Raw genomic sequence first — 24,864 nt, 5'->3', positions numbered from 1 at the left:
CTGCATACCTGTTAGACAGGACACCCATTCACAGGACTGTATGTGTCATGTAACAACTGGTCTTCTGGAATAGCTTGTATTGCTGAAGTCAAAATTACCTGCACTTAAGTACAACTGCTAATTGCACAGATGGCCTCTGTGCTCTCTCTTTGTCAAAGGAAAATTAGGGGTCCAATTCAGCCCTGGTGTTAGTAGTTACAGCTCACACTGAAGTAAACGGCACTTTAGTCCCCTCTGCTCACCAAGATCTATTAAAAAGGCAGCTGTTGTTTTTAAAATGTTTGTTGTGGTCCCTGAAGCCTTGCAATATATTCTTCTTGCATTTTTCCTATGAGAGGTACCCTTAGTATGATACAGATCACAGAATACTGACGGACACCAAATGCCTCCCAGGGGACATTCTGAACTCAAGAGTTTGGCGAGTTGTTTTTCAGGGCAAAGCTAAAACTTGGGTGTAGTAACAGGCAAGTCACACATTCAAAGTAAGTTGCCACAAGTCACTGACTAAATTATTTTAATGAAAATACCCTTTACTTGCAATGAAACGGCACAAACCCATGTACTGGCATCCAGTAAACAGGGTGAAATCACTTCAGACTGTGGGGGGCAGGAGAAGAGGTGCTGGTTTCCTGCCTCAGCCTGTGCAAGGGGCATGGCCATGGTGCCCAGACACCGCCAGCACTGCCTCGGGAGCGCTGTGACTTCCCGCTTGAACCCAAAGAGGCTACAGCCTCCACAGCCCACCACTGCCATGTGACAAACCACCATGGTTACCCCATGGCTGTAACTCAGCAGCTGGTTCCCTTGTTTGCTACTTTCATCCCCTGCAGGACCAAGGGACTAGCTTAGACTGGAGCTGGACATCTAACCCAACAGCCCAGGAACAATCCTGGAAGCCATGGCTCCCACATGGCCTGCCCCACACACACAGCCAGACCGCCTGAGCCTCGCTCAGCGTCAGCACAATTCTGCCTCTCTTATGTCTGGGCAGGGGCCCTGCTACTGCCTCTGACACAGGAGACTGCGAGCACCTTGGCCTCAGAAGTCCCTCGAGGCCCTGCAACGTGGCCAGGGCTCCACTGGAGGGAGGCGCGGATCGCCCGTCTGGCGCCTGAGCCGCGTTTGCTGAGGCACAGCACAGCTCTGACTCAGACCCCGACCGAGGCTGGGCTGCGGGCGGCTGACTCAGCTGCCTGTGCCCGCCGTGTGCACGAGCGGCTCGGCTGCCTTTCCTCGCCGGGCGGCTTTGCTTGGTGACTGCAGCGACAGGCCGGCGCCGCGGGTTTCAGCTCCGGGGTCTGCAGTTCTCGCGAGGCGGTAAGTGAAGAAATCAGAGGCTGGAAACGGGGCGGGAAGGCTGCAACCTCTGCAGGACGCTGAGCGCGTAAGGCTCTGCCTTTCTCTTCTTCTTATGTGAAAGCAGAGGCAGGGAAAACCATTTAAGAAACTGCAGGTTAGTGCTAGTGCATGTGGTCACTAGGATCCAAAGGGATTTCTTTGACTCCTCCCAGGGCCTGTGCTGGGCTGGGTATTTTGCTTTCAAATTTAATCCAGTCCTAGGCAAGTCAAGGAGTTGTAAACATACAGTCCGTGAGAAATTAAAGGAATGGTGTGCGTGTGTTTAAAAAACATCTCCTCCCACTACTGAAACGTGTCTGTAACTACCTGGACGCGTTAGGGAGCAGGAAGTGCTCTTCTATACGATATTGGTACATTCAATACATAATGAAAATATTTTCTTACAAACTCTGTTGGCAACAAACTAGCATACAGGGCCTGATTCTTCTCTGCCTTTTCACAAGGTACAAAGGGAGTTTTGGAAGCAAAATAGGATTAAAACTCAGTATCTCAGGCAACTTTTCCTGTTGCCTCTAGTATGGTTAAAGTTTCTGTGTTTGTTGTTTCATCCCTGTCTTCCTTGCTGCACTCCTGTCAGCTGACTGGGTGGCAATAAATAGATCCTGTTCATTAGCTACCCCAAGGAGTCAGTAAGAAGCTGAGCTGTGGTAGTGCCTGCTTCAGAAAGTTCTGAATGTGAGACTTGGAACCATACATATTCTGGTTTTTATTTTACTCATTGTTAATGTTTTCTTGGCTACATAACTTCCTAGAAGAGCCCGTTCGAATTGTGATTAAACAAACTTGAGCAGAAATCTGCTATTGTTAATTGAACAAACATTTAAAAAAAAACAAACAACCCTATGACTTTTCCAGTCTGATTGATGGTTTGGATCTTATGGTCCCATGCTGTGTCTAATGAAACAAAATCATAGCTGCGTACCTGCCATGTCGTGACCAATCAATGAACTGTAGAGAATAATAAGAAATGGGTAAAGGTTGTAGCAGCTAGCATGAGCACCATGTGGCTATGGTAAGTGTCCCTTTCAAAGGAAGGGTCAATGTGGTGTGCTGGTTGGTTTTTAACTAACTCGTTAAATTCTGTTTCAGGCTGAGTTTAAATGGACAACCAGAATCCCTGGTTAGAATACCAGTATAATAAGACAATGCCTGAACCTGGAAAAGGACCTTTAATTCTATGGCACTATTTTTCAGGTGCTTTCCTTCTCTCTTGCTTTGCCTCAGGGCCTTCTTTTCCTGGAGAAGTTTGGTTTTCTTCATCGCTCTCCTACCCCATTTCTCTCTTACTTTGAGAGGGGGACAAGGGAGTTGAGGAGAGGAAAGAAATAAGCTACTTCAGTTTTCCCCCCAGTGACTCACTGAAACCTTAAGAGGAGAGTGGTGGGGGTGACCAGATAAGTGTGAAAAATCAGGATGGGGTGGGGGGTGATAGGCACCTATATATAACAAACAAAAAAAAAAAGCCCCAAATATCAGGACTGTCCCTAAAAATTGAGTCATCTGGTCACTGGTTTTGCATAGTAACTGCCCCCCTCCCCCCAGGATGAAGTGAGAGGCCTTGTGGCTACTACTGGCCACTCTCCCTGCCTCTGCTGCTTTGCCTTACTAGCTGAGGCAGGGCAGGGAGCAGAATCAGGCATAGAGCTCACTCTTCTGCACTATGGCCCCAGTGTCTGGAGGCCATCTTGTTCTTTAAACTCAGGGGCTGCGCCGAAAAACCCAGAGCAGTTTCCAGCCAAAACAGGACAGTTGACAAGTATGCTGAAGAATGCAGGATCTCCCCCCATCTTGATGTCATGTACTTTTGTAATGTCTGTGCTGCCTATTTACATAGTGCTGCAAGTACCTTGTATAATACTTTGCATGTTGATGAGTTCCAGAGGGGTAGCCGTGTTAGTCTGTTTTTAGCAAAACAGCAAGAGTCCTGTGGCACCTTAAAGACTAACAAATTTATTTGGGCATAAGTTTTCGTGGGCAGAAATATGCATCAACAAAAGCTTATGACCAAATACATTTGCTAGTCTTTAAGATGCTGCAGGACTCTTGCTGTTCTGTATAATACTGTACAACATGTGAACTGTGCCAGACACGTAACAGTTGCTGCCCTGACTACAAACAAGCAAGGGTGCAATGCAGAACTAACTCAGTGACTGGCATATGGTCATTACAGCTGGATTATACAAGATCTTTGTGTTGTTAATTCTTCAAAACACTGACGCAGGCTCCAAGCCTGCATAGACTTGACTGAGTACATGATTTGTCACAGGAACTACTTAAGTCCATGCAGGATCAGGTCCTTACTTTTCACAGGTGAGGAGCTGTTGTGACACCCTTATTTTTCCCTTCTCCTTAGTGTATGTTTTTCCCCCCCCCCCTGAAGAAGAAGCTCTGTTATCTAAGATGGGATCCAAGCTCTCAGTGGACGACTCGGTGCGTGTTGTGATCATTGGAGGAGGTTTCGGGGGAATCGCGGCTGCCAGACAACTAAAGTCCTGGGGAATCCCATTTGTTCTTGTGGACATGAAAGATGCATTCCACCACAACGTGGGCGCCCTGCGGGCCTCTGTAGAGAGTGGTAACTTATTTGCTTTTTCTTAAAGTCTGTGAACCATCTCTGGTGCCTTGTGATCTGTTCAACAACTGGGAGATGTGGAACTCCCATCTGAAAGATGAACTGCACAGTTTAAAAACTCTTGTAAGATTATAAAACAGAAAAATGTCTCTAGCTGTGGTTAAATTAATTCTGTATTCCAATAAAACTTGAGATCATTACTGCTTCTGAGAAATCTGAGCTGCAGACTTCTGAATCACCTGCACAGCAACAGCACAAATGAAATTGTTGCCACCAAAATAGTTATCTGCAAAAGCAAATGTGTTATATTATGCCAGTTGTGAGTTTCCCATGGCATAGGGAGCACTGTTTGCACAGGCATTTGTTATCATTTAAAGATGATCACTGTACCATAAACAAGAACTTGAAAGACTCCTTCTATTCTAAATTGCTATCTTTATCCTCTTTGATACTTAGAATGTATTCTCATTCTACAGTGGGAGCTAAGTCCTGCAGCTGAGATTCCTCAGGATCTTAGGGCTTGTCTGCATTGGGGTTTTAGTGACATAATTTTGCTGAGGGTCTTGCAATATTTGTTTTTTTCCTTCAAAACCTCAGCTCCAGGAGTCATGGGATTACTTGAGAATCTAGCCCTTAAGGTTGCAGAGAGTGTTGGCAATGTGACACTAAAAGCTCAACACCCCAGAGGCAAATAAGAACTTTCAGTTTAACTTCTAAAAAAATCAAATGATTTTAAAGGCATATTTTCGGTTTTCATGGTGGCGGTGGGCAGCTGACTTGTGTAGCTGCTTTTCTTTCTTTCTTTTTAATGCTTGGAGTTGGCTATACTGGAGTAGCTATGCCAGTTCAATCCCGTACTATAGACAAGCTGCACTGGTGGAAAATGTGACTGAACTTACTGACTAGTTTAAAAAAACAGCTAGTTTTAAAAAAAAACTTCCTTTCCCTCAGCCTGCCTCAGTGTTCCAGTACATATCCTAGTCCTGGACTTAATGTAAAAAGTCACAAAAGAAATGCTATTAAATAGCATGAGACCAAATTTAGATCTATATTAAAATGGTATACTCTAGCAAGGAATGCTTCCCAACATCTAATATCTTTGTCTAATATATTACTCTGCTACTGAGACAGTTTAAGGAAAAATAGCTGCTGTTGTGGCCCATGATTACCCTGCAAAGAAGAGGGGACACTAACCAGCATGGTTGTTTTCCAACTCTCTTATTCTAAAATTGACTGACTGCAGACTTCGAGAGAGAGACTCTCAGGGACACACTTCTGCTCCAGCCCCATGACTGTCCAGGGCTCTGGTGTCAATATTCATTCTGTCATTCATCAGTCAAGGCTCTACTAGAGGTCTATGGACCATAGTTTGAAAATTGCTGACCTGTCCCCAAAGTTGATACAGATGATGACAAAAGTTAAGATAGCTTTGCCTTGTTGGCTTGAATTGCTGTTTTCTCATGAAACACTTCTCCCTCAATGAGTTGATTCCATGAGATTTTTGGCTGGTCTATTTGGGGACTTCCAAGAAAACTAATCCAAATTCAGTAAAGGTATGAATTTGAAGTGGATTAATTAAACAGCATTTAAACCCCATGTGTGAACACTCTAATTGAGGCCAGATGTACATTACAGACCTATATCAGTATAAAACTGGTGAAAAATCCACACCCCTGGGAGGCATAGCTATACCAACCGAACCCCCTATATAGACAGCACTATGTCGATTTAAGAGATTCTCTCTTGGGGAGGTGGATTAACTATGCCAATGGGAGAAGCTCACCTGTCAGCATAGGCGCATCTTCACAAAAGCACTACAGAGCTGTAAGAGAAGACAAGCCCTTTGAATTAAATTGGCCTTAATTCCTTTGTTTAATTCACTTTCAAAGCTACTTTAATAACAGCATCACACATGGATTTAATTCAGTTTAACTAATCCACTTCAAATTTACACCTTTTACTTAATCTGATTAGTTTTCCATAATGTCTCTGTGTAGGCACACCCTTAATTGTATGCCTTCTTTTTTCAATTCTTGTCAACTTAAGCAAAAATTTTCTGGGTCTTGTCATGTGGCAAAGAGAAAATAGATGTCAGGAGACAGGTGCCATGGAGCAGGCCTTTATTCTATGTAATAAGAAATCAAGAAATTCTTATAACCAAAGGAGGGTCATTTGACATTAGGACTTCTGGAAACTTAGTGGAAAATGGGCTTTCTAATCCTCTACTTTCCTTTTTTTCTTAACCACTATATAGGTGGCATTAACCTCCTCTCATTGCAGGATTTGCCAAGAAAACGTTCATTTCTTACTCCGTGACCTTTAAGGAGTGCTTCCGACAAGCCAAGGTGGTTGGAATAGACCTACTGAGGCAGAAAGTCTTGCTGAATGATGATGATGTGAGTGCAGTGGGGAGAGAGCTGACTAAATGACTTGCAAAGCATAATTTTACTCTGCAAATGCAGCAGTGAGCAGATGACTTTCTTCTCCCTCTCATGTTCAGATATACTCTGTTTCTTTGTCAGGTTTATCTCTTTGGACTGATCACAAACTCCTAGCTTAGTGAATACCACCTGAAATTCATCTGTGATTGCTCATGTGGTATTCTTTTTCTGTTGCCTGACTGGATAAGTGACTCAGAATCAGGAGGGTGTAAAACAATGATCTGGGCTCTGAATCTCTCAAAATGGTAGCAGGTTAAGAAGGATAAAGGAATTTTAGAGTATTAACTTTCTTTTGTTTTTGGGCCATACAGAGCTTGCATGAGGCATGATTCCTAGAAAAATTACTCTACTGTAAATCATTGGATGGATGCAGCATGTTTTTTTGTTGTCACATCCACATAAAATAGCTATGTTTACACGTTGGATATAATCAAATCCTAGTCTGTCTCACTTAATTTGGCTCTGTGCCTTGAGTTTGCTAAGACATTTTGTGACCCCCTTGTTCCTTTGCTGTGTGAAACAGAGCTCATTCACATATCAAATGCAGGTAAACTGAGTATCTGAACTCTGATTATCCAATATTTGGATGACTCAATTTGGACTCCAGAATTGAAGTTCCAGCTCTTCTGAATTTGACACATCACCTGGATAATTAGGGTTTGTTTATGTACCTATGTGTAGTGCAAATACTCAAATGTTCAAGCTACAAACTAGCTTTCTGTGAGCCTCTGTGCAAATAACTCACTTGTTGTGCAAAGTGACCATAAAAAGGAGGGCAGAGCATGACCCAAGCAAACTCACTTTGAAGTTCAAGCCAATGACTCTAGAAGTGTTCGGAGTACTTGCCCAGCTTTAATTGTACTGCTTCCTCAGACAGACCCCTGAATCCCTTCACTCCCAAAACACGTCTTATGTGGCAGCTTCCTGCTTATCAAAGTGACTGGGCATTGGGTTGAGCTGGGAAGTGGAGCACAGCAACTATGCAGTAAGACACGACTGAATGCTGCACCACGGGTCCAATCAGGCCCTCAGACAAGCTGTTCTCATCCTTATTGCTGGTAAAAAATGTCAAATTAACAGTCCTGAAATCATGCTTAATCACAGACTAGATAAATATATGGACAGCAGCAGTGTAAGCTTCTTAGGACTGCCCTGCCACAGGCAACCCTGTTCTGGAGAGACCACCTGTAAAGGAGAGAGTAGCTATGTATGTATCTTTTCCATTCAGTCTCTGGATGCTACAGTGATTGCCAGTAAGAGGGCCAACTCTGATGGTAACTTATGTACAGATTTGTCTGTCACAACATAGACTGAAGGCACCCCACCCATTTTGTATAGCAATTACACCTAGAAAAGAGGCTGTGATATCCCATCACAAACTGACTCACCCAGTCCCCATTAATATCTTCAGATTGATTACAGGTAAGCAATTATATGCAAAAGATGTTTGCTTTTAAACTGAGTGTTGCGATTCAGTTCCAGGGTAGGGGAAGGTGTAAAGCACCACGTGCAAAGTGATTCCAATGTTTGATATCCTTTACCTAGGGCATCTCAAAGTGACATCTCATCCCACTCTCTCCCCCCTATAGGAGCTTTTCTACTCTCACCTCATCATTGCTACCGGCAGTGATGGGCCTTTTCCTGGGAAATTTAACCAGATCATTGACATGGAAACTGCCATTCAGACCTACGAAGACCTGGTCAAGGAGGTGAGATTGAAAACTATCAGTCGAAAAAGTGACGGGTGGCTCAGTTCTTTTGAGAAAGATCAGAAATTATAATTATGGTGAGAGCTCTTACTGGCATCCAGATGAGGGAGTATGAACTAACGAGTGCTGGAGACATCCAAATTTAGAGTTCAGGGGTGGGTGGGGTGTTATAATGCAGTGGTGCTTGGATCGGAGAAGGTGCTAGCAAGATGGATACATTTAAATCAGATGACTGAAATTTCTTTTTAAAAATGAAATTTGAATGATTATAATTTTAGACCTTAACACATTCTGCATTAATCTCAAAACTTTTAATAAAAAAGTGCTGAATCCATGAGCCTCCATCAAAAATTGAGTGAAAGGCTGCTTTTCTGGATAGAATCAGTGGGAAACCTTTTAACTTTTTGAGGTCAAACTTTATAAATATGGCACAATGATCATGTAGTGTATTAAGGGCTCGATCTTGTGAGGGACCCTGGGGCTGTGCTGCTGACTGTAAGAGACTGGGAAAGTTATCCCAGGTGTTAGGACTCACCCTCACTCTCTCTCCAGGATACACCCTCCTATATCTGATCAGTATCATCTGCTGAGCCTGCTTGGGTGATCTCATGCTCCTACTTATAGTGTCTCCCTAGCTGAGTGCTGATAGACTCAGCTCTCACATTAGGAATATTTATGACTCCACCCACCATCAAAACTTTCCAGCTCATGGAAAAATGGATCTGCCCAGTAACTACCAGCCCTTGCTTCTGGTCAGTTGTGGGCACTTCAGGTAAATAACCTTGTTCAATCTCCTTGCTTATACATGCAGGCAGACACAAACACATCCATTATTTCTCAACTGCCACCATCTCTAAACAAATACAATACTGGAGTGCAAAAGACATGGGTTACACAAGCAGAAGTTGGATTGTTAGTTCCTTGGTTTTGTCGGAGGTTGGAGATGGGGCAGGGCAGGGGTGTGATGTACCCCTGTATTCACACCCTACATACTATTGTAATATTTGTACAAAATATGTCTTAATGAGGTATCATCTGAACTAACTCACTATAGCTTCAGTAATATGATGAAATGTGCGTAGTAACATAAGCTGAAATTAAGTCTGAAATGTATTTGTCAGACAAGTCTGGATAAACCAGTTTCTCAAAGACAAAGGACAAGCTGATGCCTTTAGCCAGGTGTCAGTTGATGGGCAATCACCTTTCAAGTGTCGATTCTCTGACAAGGAAGGAGGGCAGAAGCCAAGAGATCTACATCTTAGTAAACCATGAAACCTTTCACGACGAGACTCCATGACTCCAGCCTCACAGTGGGAATGAACTTTTATCTAGGGGTAAACTTCAGGAGAATTAATTTCAAGGGGGACTGGCCTATAAAGTGCAGGCTAAAACACCCCAAGGTCTCTCTCCCTATCAGTCTCTTTTTCACCTAAGACAACAAAACAAATAGCCTTTGGGAGCAGATCCTGGCCTGAGAATTTGGTCAGCAATGTTACTGGGAACGTGTGGTAAGGGAATCAAGTCTAGTTTAAGTTTTAATATTAGGAAGTGTTTTATTTTGTAACCATTTGAGTTTAATCCCTTGTATTTATACTCAAAACTTCTCATTGGAGTTAAAACTTGTTTTATTCTTTAATTAAAACTAATCCAGTGTTGTCTGAACTGTGGGGGTAACTCCATTTATGTAGCAACTGTTGTATATCGATCCACTTAGAGGGGCAACAGACCTAGTATCTGTATTGTTCAGGAGAGCACTAGACAGTGCAGAACACACATTTTGAGGGGAAAAACAAGAACCGGGAGTGTGTTGGGGGTCGCTCTGCAAGTGGTAACCAAGACTGGTGGAAGCCAGAGTGTGACTGGTGTGTGGCTGGCAGGCTGCAGCTATACACAGACACTCAGGGTGTTTGTTTCCTGCATGCTGGAAGGCTATTTGTCAGCGACCCAGGTGGGAGCTAGAGCAACAAAGCACTGTGAGGTACCAAGTTTGCAGGGCAGGGATGACACAGCCCCTCACTGGTCTGGGTTGCACACTGGAATTTCATAAGGGGAGTTCTGTGACAAGGGAGAAGGAGCAGAGTGTGCAACCAGAAAGGAACAATACTGATGTCAAAACAGGATGTGGGCATGGGGGAGAGAAGGGATAGCATTCTTCAGAGTGCAGCCTCTAGTGTTGATTTTAACACTTGGGAACTGGGTGGGGGGAGGGCAGGGAGAATAGGGAAGGGCTGCCATGGCTTCAAGTCGTAAAGAGGCCCAATTTGGGAATATTTTCAAGAATACCCTGTAACTCTTGATAAAAGGAACGTGTCAAATGTAAACAGTACAACAGAGATGCAAGGCCTGATTGTCAGAACCAGACACTATGAAAAATGCTCTTCAGAAGGCAGTGACTTTGTTCAGACATGTCTACATCATCAATTTAGATCAACTGGTTGGTAAACTTTATTTTTGCCTCATTCTTATGGACTGCCCACCACGTCTTACTGCACTAGTAAAAAAGATAGTTACTAACCTTCTGTAACTGTTGTTCTTTGAAACGTGTTGCTCATGTCCATTCCAATTAGGGGTGCGCATGCCTCGTGCATGGTTGCCGGAAGGCTTTCCCCCAGTAGTACCCACAGAGTCGGCTCTAGAGTCCCCTGGAGTTGCACGTCCATAGCACTCCATATAAGGGCCTGCTGACCCTCCGCATTCTCAGTTCTTCTTGCCGATTCTTCTTGTCCATTCCACTATAGGTGTGTGCACGCCTCCGTGCATGGTTACCTGGAACTTTTTTCCCCTTAGCAGATCCTGTAGGGCCAGCTCCGGCGCCCCCTAGAGCCCCACACACATGCCACGGGATATGAGGCGCTGCTAGCCCTACACCCCTCAGTCCCTTCTTTCTGCCAACTTCGGCAGCAGGAAAGGGGTGGGTTGTGGAATGGACATGAGCAACACATCTTGAAGAACATCATTTACTGGTAAGTAACCTTGTTTTCTTCTTCTTTGAGTGCTTGCTCATGTCCATTCCACTATAGGTGACTAACAAGCAATACCTTTGGAGGTGGGTAGGAGTTACCGGTGAGCTGCTGTCAGCACCGCTCTGCCAAATCCCGCGTGGAAGTGGCACCCTCGCCTGCTCATAGCAGAACTTGATGCATGATGTAATCCACGAGGAGATGCACTGGGTGGAGAAAGGTGAGCCTTTCATCCAGTCAGCCACTGCAACGAAGAGCTGCGTCGATTTCTGGAACGGCTTTGTACGCTCGATGTAGAAGGCCAGGGCTTGTCTCATGTCCAGCGAACGCCATCTCCTCTCCTCCACCGAACCGTGCGGTGTGTGAAAAAACACGGGGAGAAAAATATCTTGATTACAATGAAATTGGGAAACCACCTTGGGCAAGAAGGCTGGATGCGGCCTCAACTGCACCTTATCCTTATAGAATACTATATAAGGGGGCTCCGAGGTCAAGGCCCTAATCTTGGAGACCCTCCTAGCTGAGGTAATGGCGACCAGGAAGGCTACCTTCCATGAAAACATGAGCAGAGGGTGTGAAGCCATGTGTTCAAAGGGGGGCCCCGTGAGTCTTGAGAGGACCAGAGTGAGATCCCAGGGAGGCACTGGTCATGGACCTATGGATAAAGCCCCTCCACCCCCTTGAGGAATCTGACCGACATGGGATGGGAGAACAGCGATCTCCCCTCTAGCGGCTGATGGAAGGCCGAAATGGCCACGAGGTGAACCTTCAGCGAGGCCAGCGCCGACCCTGGAGCTTTAGCTGGAGCAGGTACTCCATGATCGCCTGTATAGGTGAGAGGCTGGGCGGAATACCCCTGGACTCCGTCCAACAGGTATACCATCTCCACTTAGTCCGATACACGACCTATGTGGAAGGCTTCCTGCTGCCAAGCAGGACTTGTTGGACCTGCACCGAGCAGGCTCTCTCTCCCTCCATCAGCCACAGAGCCTCCAGGCTGTGAGGTGCAGGAAGTCCAGGTCTGGGTGCAACAGGCGATCATGGTCCTGGGATAGAAGGTCATGCCGCCTCAGGAACTCCAGGGGTGTGGCGATCGAAAGCTCCAGCAGCACGCTGAACCAGTGCTGTCTCGGCCAGGCTGGAGCGAAGAGTATAACGTCCGCCCTGTCCCTCTTTATTTTCAGCAGGACCTTGAGCAGGAGTGGAATGGACGGAAACGCGTACATGAGAGTCCCCATCCAGTCGATGAGAAACGTGTCGGAAATTGACCTGATCTCGCGACCCCAGAGTGAGCAGAATCTCGGACACTTCGTGTTCTGGGCTGACGCGAACAGGTCCAGTTGGGGAACACCCCACTTCCGGAAGATCATGGCCGCCATCTCTGGGTGTAGTGACCAGTCGTGGTGGGGTAGAAACGACCTGCTGAGGTGATCTGCCTCGTCGTTCCTCACTCCTGGGAGGTGAGAGGCCCTCAGGTGGAAATCGTGCCTCACGGCAAGGTCCCACAGACGGATAGCTTCCTTGCAGAGGGCTGAGGAGCGTGCTCCCGCCCTCCCCCCGCCTGTTTATGTAAAACATGGCTGCGGTGTTGTCCGTTAGTACCTGCACCACTCTGCCTATCAGGAATTGGAGGAACACCTTGCACGCTAGGCAAATGGCCCTCAGCTCCTTCACGTTGACCAGAGCCCCTGAGTGCCTAGGTTGGCGCTGATGTGGGCTCCCCATCCTACGTCCGAAGCATCGGCAATTAGGGTGACCGACGGGACCAGACCCCTGAACAGAACTCCCTTCATCATTGCCATGGGAGTCCGCCACCAGTTTAGGGACATTAAGACAGGCAGGGGAATTGTGACCACCCGGTCTAATGGGTGTCTGCTCGGAACATATACCGAGGCCAACCATGCCTGGAGCGCTCTGAGCCTCAGGCGAGCTAGTTTCACTACGTACATGCAGGCCACCATGTGGCCTAACAGCTGTAGGCAGTGCCTGGCTGTTGTAGGAGGGCATCGGTGCAGCTGGAGATGATAGAGACCATCGCCTCGAAACGTGGCTGAGGCAGGAAGGCTCTGGCCTGGGAAGCGTCCAGGGTAGCCCCAATAAATTCTATGCATTGCACTGGGGTCAGTGTGGACTTCTGCTCGTTTACGAGTAGCCCCAACCTGCGGCACAGAGAGTGAGGGTCATGCTGTCCTGCACCTGGGACCTGGACTTGCCTCTGATCAGCCAATCGTCCAGGTAAGGAAAAGTTTGCACACCTTTTCGTCTCAGGTGGGCAGCCACTACCGCCATGCACTTTGTAAACACGTTGGGGGCCAAAGATAGGCCAAAGGGTAGGCAGGGCTGTAAACTGGTAGTGGAAGCCAGCACTGTGAAGCGAAGGAAATGCCTGTGGCTGGGGAGGACAGACACATGAAAGTATGTGTCTTTGAGATTGAGGGCAGCATACCAGTCTCCTGGATCCAGAGAAGGGATTATGAAGGCTAGGGGGACCATGCGAAACCTGAGACGTTTGACATGTTTGTTTAGACGACGCAGGTCTAATATGGGTCTCAGACCCCCCTTCACCTTGGGGATGAGGAAGTACCTCGAATAGAACCCCATCCCCCTTCTGCCTTGAGGGACCATTTCCACCGCTCCTATGTTGAGGAGGGTGTCCACCTCCTACAAGAGGAGTTGCTCGTGAGAGGGGTCCCTGAAAAGGGATGGAGGGAGAAGGTTGTTGGGGGGGGTAGATGTAAACTGTAGAGCATAGCCCCCCAAGACTATCCCAAGGACCCAATGGTCCGAAGTGATTTTTCCCCATTCGGGTTAGAAGGTCCTTAACCTCTTTAGGAAGGGGCGGGACAGATCCAGGAGAGCAGTCTGGGCGCCATCCTCGGGCGCACCATCTAAGTTGTCTTCTTTGATTGCCTGACCTCCTGGAGGGCCCTTGCTGGGGAGCTGAGGATGAGCTAGGGGGCTGATTTCTTCTTCTAAACCTCCTATTTCTATCCCTATGCCTATAAGGTTGGAACGGCCTGGGCTGCGGCCTTGGTTGCTGCTGCGCCTGGGGCTGTGACTGACGCCTGGAAAACGGGGGCGTATAAAGGCCCAGGGAGCGAAGCGTGGCCCTGGAGTCCTTCAGACCATGCCCTTTGATGTAGGGGCGACTGAGGAAGGGGTTTGCCACAGGGCCTTCACAATCTTAAGGACCCCTTTGTGGACTGGGAGGGCCACTTGCGCTGGGGCAGTTGCTGCCAGCACATTAAAGAGGCTATCTGTGGCCTCTTTTAGCTCCTCCACCTCCAGTCCCAGATTGGAGGCCATCCTCTTGAGCAGCTCCTGGTGCGCCCTTAAATCCTCCAGTGGCGCAGGGTGATCCTGGGAGACTGCCTCATCAGGTGAGGAGGAAGAGGACTGCAAAGGTATAGCCTGCGGGTGTGCCGCCTCCTGGCGAAGGATTGTACCTGCTGAGGTTCCCTCCAGGGGTCCGACTCCTCGTCTGAGGAGTGGTGTCAATGGGCCTTCTTCTGTGCTGGAGGCATGGACTGCACTCCTGACAATTTAATGGACTGGGGCCTCAGCCCTACCTGGATACCCCATGGGGTCCAATAAGGCCATTGTTGCGGCCATTGTCCCTGGGCCCAACCTGGGGCTAACTGCGCCACAGGCTCTAATGCTTTGTTGGGGTGTCGACTCGCCCGACGACTGTCCCCCCCGGGAGACTCCAAAGCATCATCAGAGTCAGACCTGGACCGGCGGTGCTGTGTTTGTCCTTGATCGCGGGCCAGTGACCGCCCTCCTGATGCTTCTGACCTGGACGATGACAAGGACTGCCTCCGTCACCGTGAGCAGTGCCAATGAGCAGGGATGCGCTCCGAAGAGCTAGAGGTACCGGAGCATCGTCTCAGTACTGATGATTTCCGCTGCTGCTTGCCCTGCAGCTCTGCAGACACCTTTGGTGACTGAGGTTGGCGCTATCCTGAATTCCTCAGTACCGAGCCAGACTCCGGCAACCGGGTTCCGTGCTATGAACTCTGCTGTGCCGGGTTTTTCTCCGACGATCGGGTTCCACGCCACCTCGGTGTGGGCAAACTCATCGGTGCTGGGTCCTCCGGCAGCGACTGAGTTCTGTGCCGCCTGGGTACAGGCGAACTCCTTGGTGCCGGGGATCTGGAAGGGGAGCTGTCCGAGCACCGCCTGGGAGACCTTGACCGGTGCCGCCTCCTGGCATGCGCTGCCTCTGGTGCTGGGAGGCTCGATGCCGCCAACCTGGAGCGACTACTAGGGGAGCGGCTCTGCTCTACCCTCGGAGAGTGTCCGGCAGAAGATCTTCCTCCCCGTAGAGGGGCTCTCCACCGCCATTCAGGGGGACTCAACGTGGGTTTCCCCTGTGACACCGACCCCTTCTCCCTCGGCGAAGGGGGAGGCGGAGTTGGCATAGGCAAAGTCAACAAAGGCTCTTGCCGCCTGAAAATCCTCCAGTGTTGACGGCGTCGGCAGGGGCACTCTCCAACTCCCAGGAGTCGGGGGAGGCTCCCTGACCGGAGATGCAGGCACTGGAGAAGTCTCAATGGGCCAGGTCTGCTGCATCTCGTACTCGACCCTGCCCATACCAATGGCGCAGGGGAGTGTCCGCGCTCCGTGCGCTGCTTCTTTCTCCTTGGTGCCGGTGATGTTGCACAGTGCCAAGTGGAGGGCGGCGCTGACGATGCACTCTGTACCAAAGTCACACTCGGCGCCGAGGCGGAGTGGGTCAGCTCAGACGCCAGGCAGAACGCTGCGTCCCTCAACAGGGCTTTCAACCGGATTTCTCTGTCCTTTTGAGTCCTCGGTTTGAAAGCCCTGCAGATCTTGCACTTGTCCTTTCTGTGGGCTTCCCCCAGGCACTTAAGGCAGTAGTCGTGGGGGTCGCTGAGCGGGATGGCCTTCCCGCAGGAGGCACTCAGCTTGAAGCCCGGCAACCGGGACATGGCCTGGCCGTGCGAAGTCCCCGCAGGGACAGCCTAATCTCTAACTACACTTAACAACTACTTAGCTAAATAAAACCAAACTTAGAATACCAAACAAGTCTCCTAAACAAGGTGCATAGTACTTGCTGTGAGCAAGGCTAGTTCCAGCAACCATCACAGGCGGAAAGAAGGAACTGAGGGGGTGTAGGGCTGGCAACGCCTCTTATACCGCAGCATGTATGCGGGGCTTCAGGGGGCGCTGGAGCTGGCCCTATGGGATCTGCTAAGGGGAAAAAAGTTCTGGGTAACTGTGCACGGAGGTGTGCACTCACCTATAGTGGAATGGACATGAGCAAGCACTCGAAGAAGAATCACCTGATTCCTCTCAGGTGTGACTCCTTAACAGTAGTTGGGACTAGGCCTTCCAACCTTAATAGGCAAGCCACCTATTAAACACCTCTTTGGTGATACCACAGCCATGCATCAGCTCAGACTGCACAGTTGGGATATCATCCCAAAAGAAGAAAATTCCTCCACCCCTTTATGTTAAAAAGGCGAGATTGATTTTTTTTTTTTTTAAAAGCAGGATATTTAAAATGCTGGACACATCTGCCCCCACAGTAGCCACTTCCCTTTTGCCTATTAATTTATCATCCTCCAAGTACTATTTTTAATCATGGAAAGACACATTGCACAACACTTCTATCCCCCTCTCCCTTCAGATTATTTTTCTTCTTAGATCTAAATGAATGGGTCTTTGATTCTCATGGTGGTAAATTCATCTGAAATCTGGTAAACAAGCTGCATTTGATGGTTGCCAGCCCTTCCCTAGGACTCAGGTATTCTAATCAATGTCTCTTACTGAAATACGAGATTTTTTTTTTTTTTTTGAGGGACAAATCTGCCAAGCGTGTTTCAAAGTTAGGATGGGATTTAGAAGGTGCTTGTGGTGGGACAGCTTCCCCTCTCATTCCAGAGGGTGGAACACAAGGGGTGTTCTGTTGAGAGCAGTTTTTCTGTGGACTCCACTTTTATAAGAAGGGCTTCCTACAAGTTGGGAAGGTGCATGACTGGTTCTGCCAGAATGAGTCTTCCAGCTGCATGTCTCACTCTAGGTTCCTTCATGTATGAAATAATGTAACGTGGAGATACAAATTATTGTTGTTGTTGCTTTCATTTTGCAAGATCCAGAAATCTCCACGTATTGTGATAGTAGGCGGTGGTGCTGCTGGAGTTGAGATGGCTGCAGAGGTCAAAACAGAATATCCAGCCAAAGAGGTACAAGGAACAACTTGCACAATAAATAATACTTCACCAGCTGCTTCCTTTATTTGGTGACTTAAATGTGGTGTTCTTCCACAGTTTCCTGCTAGAGCAGTTTGGGATTGCTGGAGCTATGAACTCCCTCGCAACCGTTTTCCATAGAGCCTCCTGTTCAGCAAGACGGGAAGTGGAGGAGCTGTGAGCTCCCTCACAGCCAGCATTCCTGCAGTGTCTCCTGATGCTGGGGAAGGCTGGAAGCAAAATAACTTAGTGTTCTTCCATAGATCCTCCCCTCACCCATCCACCCCACTCTGCCTTTGTTGCCAAGAAATGCATGCTGAAAGTCAGAAGCCAACCTAAGGCTTGGCTATCATTTTCTTTGCCTGCTTGCTGAGACAGCAGTCAGCCCCACTCCCCTTTAAGTAATATTTGTCCCTGGCTGACTCAGGGTTGTTTTTGTTCTTCCCCAGTTGGCTGTAGTTATTTTGCATTTGTCCACAGGTCACCCTCATTCACTCGAAAATCGCACTGGCTGACGTGGAGCTCCTACCCAGTGTTCGGCAGGAGGTGAAAGAGATTCTTCTCAGGAAAGAAGTGCGTCTCTTGTTAAGTAGGTTCTTAACCAATTGTCTCTCAAAATCCTAACAAAGCTTCCTGCCCCATACCCCCATCTCTAACTTCCTCTCCTATAAGAAACCTTTGTCTCTAAAGCTTGTTTTTGGCAAGGAAGACTGAACAGGGTTCCCTTCAATACCTCTTCATCCAGATCTGCTAGAAGGTAGCTGCTGAGTGAACAGGTTTCACTGTACTTTCCCCTGCATTCCCAGAGCAAAATCAGAGTCATTGACTGCTCCTGTAATGGGATAAAACAGACCTTCCCTTTGATAGATTTCTGGAGCTACATTAGGTGACCCAGCATAAAGTGCCTTTCTAGGGTGATAACATGTCCATGAGAAGTGAGGGCCTGAACATGCCATGTCAGTTGGGAAAACTAACAGAGCATGGGAACAAAATGTAGAGATGAAGTGCACGTGCCTCAGCCTGCAATATTGGGGTGAAAAGCAGCTAAGGTGGGGATAAACACTTCAAAATACCTGAGACCTTATGATGGAAAAAGAAGTTGTTGCCACAGGCAATGCAGGACAGAACCATTTTTGCAGTGGCAGAGCTGATTCTGTGAGCCATGCATGCCCATTTCTCATCTCTCTGCATTCAAATTGGCTGCTTCCTCTTTTTTTTTTCCCCCCCTCCTCACTGCCTGGGATCTAGAGAGCACAGGAGGGATGGTCTCCTTGATCAGTTTTTGCCTTTGGCACTCCATGACACCTGGAAGGAGCAATTACAGGAGTCATGCTCAGCCCCTGCAGTCCTGAATGGGTCATGCATGCCCAGAGCAGATGGCATCTTCAGAGAAGTTAGCTGACACTCTCAAGTCTCTACTGAGTATATGCAAACTGAGTCTTGCAGAGGCTTATATCTTGGATAAATTTGTATGGATTTTCATAGGAATGGCAAAAGACGCATCTCTGACAAAAAGCCAACTCTTCTGCCTAACTTCATGTCCCTGCTCAAAAGCATGGAGGCTCTAGGTTGAATATTTTGGTTTTTAACATGGACAAAACAATGTATTTTTCCCCAATCTTGCGTTCCAAAATGGCTTGAACAATTTTAGCTGAAACTTGCGGGAGGGGAAAAATAAATCAGTTTGATGGAGACACCAGGTATGGAAAATTTCAGCCTAAACAGTTTGGCAAAGATCTAAATAAGCAATTGAAAACAGGGTCTTAAAACAGAAAATGTCAGGCTACCAGTCATGCCTATATATTGGCCAACATTTTCCCAACTTTAGGGTTTAAAGTTAGGTTCCAAAATTCACATTTCAACACCAAAATGATGTTCAAAGATGATGAGTGTTGGCGGAAAGGAAGGGCACTCAGCATCACCAAGAGGTGCTCAGCACTCTATAAAATCAGGCCTGCCTGGATAATAGAAAAGTGATTGGATTAGCTGCAGAGACAAGAGGATTTGCAATTGGATGTGAAGACACTTCCCAGAAGATAAAAGAGACGGTGGGAATTCGGAATGAAAAGTGTGATAAACTCCAGGAAAAGAACAAATGGCGGAAACTAAACATGATTCTCTGAAACGAAACAGTGGGAGATATTTTAGTATTGCGTAGAACAGATATCATAATCAATAGCGTCAGTGTTCTAAATGTGCAATCTTTGTAAGTGTTGGGGTTTTTTTTTTTTAATGACACTTTGCACGTCCCATCCCTGCTAACGATCACAAAGACCTATGCTGTTTCTTATGACAGGTGAGAGAGTCAGCAACCTGCATATGCTGACTTTAAACCGATTCCAAGAGAATATGACAGTCAAGACAGAAAAGGGCACAGAGGTTGCTGCTGACCTGGTGGTTCTCTGCACTGGTATAAAGATCAATTCAGCAGCATACAGCAGTGCGTTTGGTGAGTTAAAATCACAGGACAAGGTGGGGCTTCTGATTCTTCAGCACAGATGATAAAATGTTTTAAATTTAACTTTATCCCAACTCAATATTTTAGAGGCCAGATACAAGTGGTATTGACATTTAACTTGGTATAGTCAGAGCACATTTAATCTCTGTGGTTAAAGCTTACACTTAAAAAAAAAAAAAAAAAAAAAAAAAAAAAATGTGGCCCTTTGGTGGAAGTTTCTGGAAGAGGGCATATGTTATGCACTAAGTGGTTGCATGATCTCTTCACTTTTCCCTATCATTAACTTTTGCTGGACTCCCAATATACCCTGGTATTGTAGTCCTGGGTGAAATCCTGCTCTCATTGAAGTCAATGGCAAAACTCCCACTGACTTCAGTGAGGCCAAGATTTCACTCCTGCTGCTAAACTCATCTGTCAGTGCATCACCGTCCTAAGCACCCCCACTCTTGTTCCAATCCTGGAGTGATCCTGTACAGAGAATGCCAAATGTGTTAAATTGTGATTAGCAGTGTGATAACCATATTCTCTATGATTGTGATGAGTCTATCAATGTGTTGGTAATACAGTGCTCTAGAGACAAAGTAGTTGGAGGTGGATGGGGGAAATGAGGAAGAAACTTTACTAGTTCGTGCAGTTAGCAGAGGGGCTGCAACACTTGTGCTCTCCACCTAAGGTGAAGGGTTACATAACACCTACTAAAATGCTTGGGTGCAGATCCTCAGCTGTTATAACACTGTCATTAAAGTCAGTGGAGTTATGACACTTTACGCCCCCTGAGTATCTGCACCCTGGCATTCAACTAATACTACCTGGTGAATTATTCAAAAACCTATGCAACAAAATACTTCCAAGAGTATTGTTTCAATTAAAGTATTTTGCATTTTAAAATTAAAAGCTGATTTTGTTATATAGTAAATATTACTCATCTGTCTTCCATGTTTTCAAGGGGAAGAAAATAAAATGTGAGAATTAGTGCAACTGCACATTTGAATGTGAATTTTCTTAAATATGTAATTTAGCAAGTGCACATCTAATTCAAATTTTGCATGTCCTTAACTCCTCTTCCTTTAGGCTGCATTAGAAAGGGTGTAAGAATTTTATATTGTACCAGTTGCACATTCAGATGATCACCTTATAATAGAAATGGTAAAAGGGATATGAAAACAAATGCTACCTATTGTACAAGGTGGATCCAGAGTAATCTGGCTCAAACTGTATTTCAGTTGTGTATCTGGAGAATTGTACCCTGTGTGGTTAAAATAGAAACTAGTGTGCTGTACCCATACAAAGAACAACTTTCAAAGGAAATTCCTTCAAGCATCTCAAAAGCAGTAGTCCTCAGAGGATGAAACCCATGCTTTATCTACTGTTTTAAAAGGGTAATTGAGTCATTCAGGTGAAAAAAAGTTCAGATGCTCTTAAAAAAAAAAAAAAGTGAAAATCACCATTTGTTCATGGAAAAGATATTAACATTTTCCCCAAAGCTTACCTTTTAGCTGAGAAAATTCATATAAAAATTCAGTCCAAAGTGTAACTTATCACCCAGAAATATGTAGGGTGCCTGAAAATAGGAGCAGGGGTGTGTATGTTAGAATTAATGTGCTATAATATAGACTTAAACACTGTACTTCTCATTAGAATATTACAGGTTACCATTTGACAAAGCTAGGAGTGTTAATTATTCCTCAGCTACCAAATCTATTCAGGCCATGCATTGACTCTAGCTCTAAAACTCAATTCAGAGAGCCTGATACTGAGAACTGTGTCTAAAGTTGGCATTTTCAGGCCAGGTTCTCTACTTGTGTAAATTGTCATAGCTCTACTGACTTCAACTGAGCTATGACTATTTACACCAGCTGAAGATTTGGCCCATTCTTTTCCTGATTTGCATGCACTGTTGGCTCTTGGATGAAAGTACTAGCTGAAGGGGTCAAGTAAGCATGATTTATCATGCATCACTTAGCAATGACTTCTTACAAGGTGATTCGTTCTCTTGCAGGGACAACCATAAATTATACAACTACTCTACTGAGTAGTTAATGATTTAGCTGTTGGTAGTGATTCACCTGCTCTGTGTCACTGGATATGCATTGTTGTTCAGCTCTTCAGGCCTTAAGGTGATGCACCTTTTTTTTTTTTTAAAACAGGGGCCAAGCTGGCAAGTAATGATGCTATAAAGGTCAACAAGTACCTCCAGGTGGAAGGGTATAATAACATCTATGCTATCGGTGATTGTGCTGATGTGAAGGAACCAAAGATGGCTTACCATGCTGGGCTCCATGCCAATATCGTGGTGACAAATATCATCAACAGTCTGACACAGAAACCTCTTAAAACCTACCAGCCAGGTAAAACTGGGCTGTTCTCATAACAAGTCTTAGATGATGAGATCCTTTCTTCATCTCTCTATATAGAATTTGTAAGAAATTCATAACTTGCACAGGACTGTATTTAGAGCTGAAGGAAAGTTCATAAGAATTTGGATTTGAATATTCTGTCATTGACAATTCTTACTTCCTCTTTAAAAAAAAAAAAAAAAAATCTTGCCAGCTCTTCAGCAGTTCTTTGACACAGAAACAAAACAAGCACTACTTGATTATCCTGTACTTAGAAATGTTCTTTCTCTTTGCTGCTCATTACTGTTGTATCGGTGAGTGGATATGGTGGTTATAGTTTATAAAAGAAACCATTATCTTAATGAATTTATCAAACTATGATATTACATCCTTGGACCAGAAAAATATCATGATTTAAAAACTCTTTTATGACCTGAACCTGGATAGTCTTTTATCATGCAATTAGTCCCATTTAAGTCAGTGGCATTTCTTGTGTGAATATTTAACAGTACCCTTACCTTGCTAATTGCTGTAGCAGTGGGATAATAGGACATCCAGAGTGTACTGCACACTTGCTTTTGATATCAGTCTGTGTACATATTATTCAGGCACTCTGGGATAGCTTTCCAGATCTTCTTAAATTACATTTCAGGGTCTTGGATTGACCCACTCTAATACCAACGCTTAGGACAAGAGGTGCATAAATGTCACGATGCCAATGAGCCTAATTTTCCTCTCATTTATGTTACTCTAAATCAGAATAATTCTATTGAATTCATGGAGTTATACCAGTATAAAAGATAAGAACCAGTCCGCTATAAATGGAAACATCTGTTACCTGAAGATTATCTCTGGTTTAGGGGAGAGGGAGAAAACAAGGTAATCTTGTTTCACATCCCACATTTATTTCCAAGTTATAAGAATAAAGGATATAGCTGTGCAAAATCATCATCCGGGTCCTGTGTAGTTTATGGTTCCTTGGCATTTGCAGCAGAATTTGCCCTTTTTTACGGAACTATGTTCCAGAATCTCAGCTTTCATCATCATCAAAACTAGGTGCTTACCCTCTACGGTTGCAAAAACCTTTAAAAATGTGAATCAAGTGCAACCAATGCCCATCTGAGTCTGCAAGGAGCTGGAGACTATGGTTGAGGAGTTGTGAACGGACCCATTTAGCTAGTTCAGGGCCCAATGGAATTCATGATTCCACAGCTGTGGAATTTAGCATTTGTCCAAAATAGCACAGAATTAATTCATTTTGCCACAGCCTGGTACCAAACATTTTGTTTTCTGTCTCCCTACCCTGAAGGACCTGTTTGGAAGTTCTCCTGGGTCTGTACAAGGGAAAAGTAACTGGATAACGGTGCATGCTTCCTTCATTGTTATGTAGAACCAGCCCGCGTGGGGTTTGGGAATCAGAAGTACTGGCTGGACAGCTAGACTACCTGGAAAACAAAGCAGTGGCTGAGGTCCAGGAAGATAAGATGAACTGCTGATGCTGACAAGATTCCCCCTTTCCTGGAATAAATGGGGGAAGAGATTCTGATCCAGGCTGCCCAGAAAAAACCCTATGACTGCTGTGTCCCATAGAGCTGGGCCATCTAGAGAGTACAGCCAAAAAAAAAAAAAAATCTTTTGTATTTCTTGCCATGTAATTTGGTCCCATTGTGTTAGGAAGCAGATGAGTGCTGCTCATCATGCTGATCTTATTTGCAACTTTTTTGACTGCTACCTGTGTATATTTCTCACTTCTAGGATCACTAACCTTCCTGCTGTCGATGGGCCGGAATGATGGGGTAGGCCAGATTAATGGATGCTACGTGGGACGTCTTTTGGTGACTATTGCCAAGAGCCGGGACCTTTTTGTTTGTAAGAGTTGGAAGACTATGGGACAGACTATGCCCTGCTAGATAGAAAGGACAACAATGAAGTGGTAAGGGAATAAATGTATCAACTGGCATTAACAAAGCTGGAAAAGAGTAAAAGGTGCATCATTACCAAAAGGACACAAGCTATATCAATACTGTCCCAAAATGTCATGTATTTTGAATGCCATTCTTCAGCATGATGCATTATAACAGCATAAAGCACGTCTTCTTATAGTGGGTCTCCATTATGTTAAGTGGAGCCACAAAGACTGTATCTCTTGCTGAAACTTTTTCAACACTCAGTTCATGTGCTAAGATGGAGTTGAGAAAGGAATTCAACTTAAATGGATTTTAAATTAAAATAAGTAGCAGAATATGCTGTTTTCAAAAGTCCATTCGCTTTTGTCCACCGGTCTTTTTTTTTTTTTTTTTAAGTGAAATGTGTGATTCAGAATCTCTGCAAATCTGTTACCCCCATTTGCTATTTTTGCTCAGTTTGGTTCAGGCCTACAGAGAATCCTGTCTCCTCCCAAAATAGATAGTTGCTTTTGCAGAATTTATAGTCCAAGAGAAGGCCTGGGGTTGCCTAAGTCTTCAAGACAATGCTATTCTCCGAGTCTGGCACAGAGACACTCAGAACAGATGGTTACCATCCTGAATCAATAGATAGCATTGCACCCATTACCTGGCAAAATTCCACACAAGGTCTAATTCGGTGTCTTTTACATGGAAGTATAGTGTGGCCACAGATTGATATCTATACCCTAAGTATTCACATGTCAAATATTTCCACATACTTGAGGGGTATTGTTAACTTTCATTTTAGGGCAAAAGTATCTGCAATAGGGTCTGGTTTATAATAAGTACACTTGACACTTTCTTTTTTTTTTTTTTTTCTTTTTCTTAAAAAACAAAAAAACAAGATGAAATATTCTCAGTAATTACA

At 45.5% G+C, this 24,864-nt stretch overlaps 1 protein-coding gene across 1 annotated transcript; it reads left to right on the top strand.

Moving 5' to 3' along the window:
- Positions 1–1,352: 1,352 nt before the first annotated feature.
- On the top strand, positions 1,353–24,019 carry AIFM2 (apoptosis inducing factor mitochondria associated 2). Its single transcript, XM_067552655.1, has 9 exons — positions 1,353–1,453; positions 3,713–3,934; positions 6,212–6,327; positions 7,962–8,081; positions 17,158–17,250; positions 17,737–17,845; positions 19,553–19,705; positions 21,862–22,062; positions 23,806–24,019. The coding sequence occupies exons 2-9, from the start codon at positions 3,760–3,762 to the stop codon at positions 23,958–23,960; spliced, it is 1,122 nt and encodes a 373-aa protein (XP_067408756.1). The 5' UTR covers positions 1,353–1,453; positions 3,713–3,759; the 3' UTR covers positions 23,961–24,019.
- The last annotated feature ends 845 nt before the right edge of the window (positions 24,020–24,864 follow it).

This window comes from Emydura macquarii, unplaced genomic scaffold, assembly GCF_026122565.2.
Source record: "Emydura macquarii macquarii isolate MOO-44397 ecotype Brisbane River unplaced genomic scaffold, CSIRO-AGI_Emac_v2 contig_1390, whole genome shotgun sequence".
In the NCBI taxonomy this organism is placed as follows: Eukaryota; Metazoa; Chordata; order Testudines; family Chelidae; genus Emydura; species Emydura macquarii.
The sequence above is the reverse complement of the archived record's forward strand: the minus strand, read 5'-3'. Positions and strand labels throughout refer to the sequence as shown.